Source organism: Hypomesus nipponensis, chromosome 19, assembly GCF_054491055.1.
Source record: "Hypomesus nipponensis isolate SF chromosome 19, ASM5449105v1, whole genome shotgun sequence".
Taxonomy (NCBI): Eukaryota; Metazoa; Chordata; class Actinopteri; order Osmeriformes; family Osmeridae; genus Hypomesus; species Hypomesus nipponensis.
The window spans coordinates 16,770,391-16,773,118 of NC_140379.1; the positions used below are offsets into that span (position 1 = coordinate 16,770,391).

The window sequence follows — 2,728 nt, forward strand, 5'->3', positions numbered from 1 at the left end:
CAGGATAGAACGGTTTGACAGGGAGGAAGATGAGAAGATGAAAATATGACAAAAGGACAGAGCAAGAGAAGGTTGAATAAGAGGAGTGACGAAACAAAATAGTTAATGCATATTACAAGCAAATGAAACAATTGGCCTATAGAAATTAAGTGTACTTAAGTGTCCCCCTTGCAATATCACATAAAAAGGTGGGGTGTGGACAACAGAGGCTCAAAGAAGGGTCACCCTTCGTTTGTTTGGTCTTGTTTTTTCCTCATAAAAAGTTAAGGGAGACTTTAAGGTTTAAAGACTAAAGCTTTTCTTTTTTCGATCAATTAAATAAATTAAAATTAAGTGGTGTGCAAGAAAGCTTAATTTACAAAGAGGGCTTAAAGCAAATGATGCTCATCACACAATTACAATAGACCAGATCAACATAATGCCACTAAAGCTGAATCCCGGACATTTTTGGACATTTTCATCAAATCACATTCTATTTTATTTTTGTTTGCCCTTAGTAGCCTATAGGTATTGTTGCATGCAGTATGGTTACAACATGGGACATAGGCCTATACTTTAGAACACGGGGTCTTGGATTTAAGGACATCTGAAATATTTTCTGGCTTAGCTTACTAAATAGTATGGTAGCAATAAAGTATTGAGATGCAACTTTAATCTTTCCTGGAATACATAGGCCTAGGCTATAGTATGGGTATTGGGAGGTTTTGGTGTCTCAATTTACAAATAATCTAGATAAAATACAATCAGACATCTCAAATGTTTAGAGAATATTTACTAGAATCCACCCAAAATATTGTAATTTTGGTTTACAAGGAGGCATGACAGAAAGATAAATAGAGGAATGTAACATGGTAGTTTGTACACTTTAAATGAACAACTACAACATTACGCCAAAAAAAAACTAAAACAAATAACAAAAAATAACAGCACGATTCACTTTGCATAGAAGTTGCATACCAGTTTTACTGTTTATCTACAGTTTAGTAGAATCACTCCACAATTACATCCTGTTAAGGTATAACTGTTTACGCTACAGATGGACTCCCTCAAATTGTGAAATATTTTACTAATGAACCCATATCATTGTGAGTCTGGCATTTTCTATTGTAGTGCTGTTGGCAGGCATTGAGAAGACAATCATACTCTCGCATGGATGTCACAAGTTTCCTGTCCAAGTTCTGAAATGATGGATTATTTATGAGTTTTACATTCACACGTGTCACAGCTCATCATAATCATTGTACTCGAGACAGAGTACTGCTGTCTGCAGATCCAGTAGGCTACATGTAAGGATGGTATAGATATTATTTGATTAGAGTATTTTAGTTCATCCAATGAACATACAACCAAAATGATCCATGACAGGGTTTGGATTTAGTCTTGGGGAACATCTGTAAATATTCGTAGCCCATGCATTCCTTGGATTTCATCCTTCAGTGCCTGTGAATGAGCCAAAATACATATTCAGCAAACCCCTGTTATTCAGAATATAATAACATAAGGGACATTATTATTTTGAAGTAAAACACAGCTGTGCTAAAGTACAGCCCAATTCAGAAAATATTTAACAAGCAAAATGGCATGAGCCAAAAACAATTCAAGGGCTCAAGCTAAATTGAATGACTTTAGATCAGCTCCCAGCCTGATGCAAAGACTACTCTGGAACACATCTTTGATCATGTTTATCAAGTGTCTTCTAAGTTACCTGGTTGACTAGTTGGTGTTGTTGTACTGTTCTCTTCCCTTTAAACTCGTTGGATTCTATATGGATTTCATACATGGCACCACATCCACCTGGAACAAGACAGAAGACACAACAATGTAATGACACGTAATTTGCCGATGGAAACATGTTTTAGTTTAGATGTGTATAAGTCCAACTACTGTATACAATACCTGATATATCCACAACTTTAAGAGATGAGGCTGATGGAAACTTTTCTTTCAGTCTTTGAACGATCCGTACCTCACCCTCGGTCTGTGAGGAAAGGTTCCTCCGCAGCTGTTTGGTTAATAATGTATTCTGGGGCACACATAATTGCAATGATATTGTTACAACCCATAATCAGATTTGTATGTGTGCAATGGAAGAAGGTCAACTACTCCCGAGATATCTATTTCCATTCTGAAATATCTAGACTAGCTAGATGACATAACGGCAATTAGCTAGCTCTAGAGCTAATAAGTAAAAATACAATCGGATTCGTACTAGCTACTGTAATAGAACGTATGATGGGATTACTTGATTTTGTCGAATGAATCTTGATATAGACTTCATATTTCCGACTAGGTCCTGCAATTGGGATAAGACACGTCTGAAAGACGAAGGTCTGACAATTGTTTAGTTTTCCCGAGAAGTCATGCCCTGAGTCTAAATAATATGACGCTAGTGTCGCACTTAGTGACGTGGATCATGTGTTGCAGCTAGCGACCTCTTGTGGGGTGTGGGGGACTGTTATTTTTGCTGTTGCCCACAGGCCAATAACCCATTGAAATATCCTTCAAAGGCAGGTGATAAAACTGATATTCATATGCGTACAAATGTAACCTTGGCCTCACGGTATTCAATACATGGATTTCAAGTCTCGCGCATTCACCGTGAGACTCACATTTCAAACAGTTCACATGCTGCACGCAAGCCCTTGTATTTCTCACGCTGAGAAGTAGGGATAACTTGTCCGCTACAATTAATGGACGAGGCGCAGGCAGACGGAGGTAAGTTTTCTGC

At 37.7% G+C, this 2,728-nt stretch overlaps 1 protein-coding gene across 1 annotated transcript; it reads right to left on the reverse strand.

Annotated features, from left to right (window-relative positions):
* Positions 1-755: 755 nt before the first annotated feature.
* bola3 (bolA family member 3) lies at positions 756-2,389 on the reverse strand. The gene is made up of 4 exons (XM_084682494.1): positions 2,243-2,389; positions 1,897-2,023; positions 1,706-1,794; positions 756-1,440 (listed from the first exon to the last, which is right to left on the reverse strand). The coding sequence occupies exons 1-4, from the start codon at positions 2,276-2,278 to the stop codon at positions 1,375-1,377; spliced, it is 318 nt and encodes a 105-aa protein (XP_084538620.1). The 5' UTR covers positions 2,279-2,389; the 3' UTR covers positions 756-1,374.
* Between the last annotated feature and the right edge of the window lie 339 nt (positions 2,390-2,728).

Coding starts and splice junctions, on each gene's coding strand:
- bola3 (XM_084682494.1), bottom strand. CDS start 2,278: ATGAAGTCTATATCAAGATTCATTCGACAAAATCAA. Junction 1,795..1,896: donor TAAAGTTGTGGATATATCAG/GTATTGTATACA, acceptor GTCTTGTTCCAG/GTGGATGTGGTGCCATGTAT. Junction 1,441..1,705: donor AACACCAACTAGTCAACCAG/GTAACTTAGAAG, acceptor GCTCATTCACAG/GCACTGAAGGATGAAATCCA.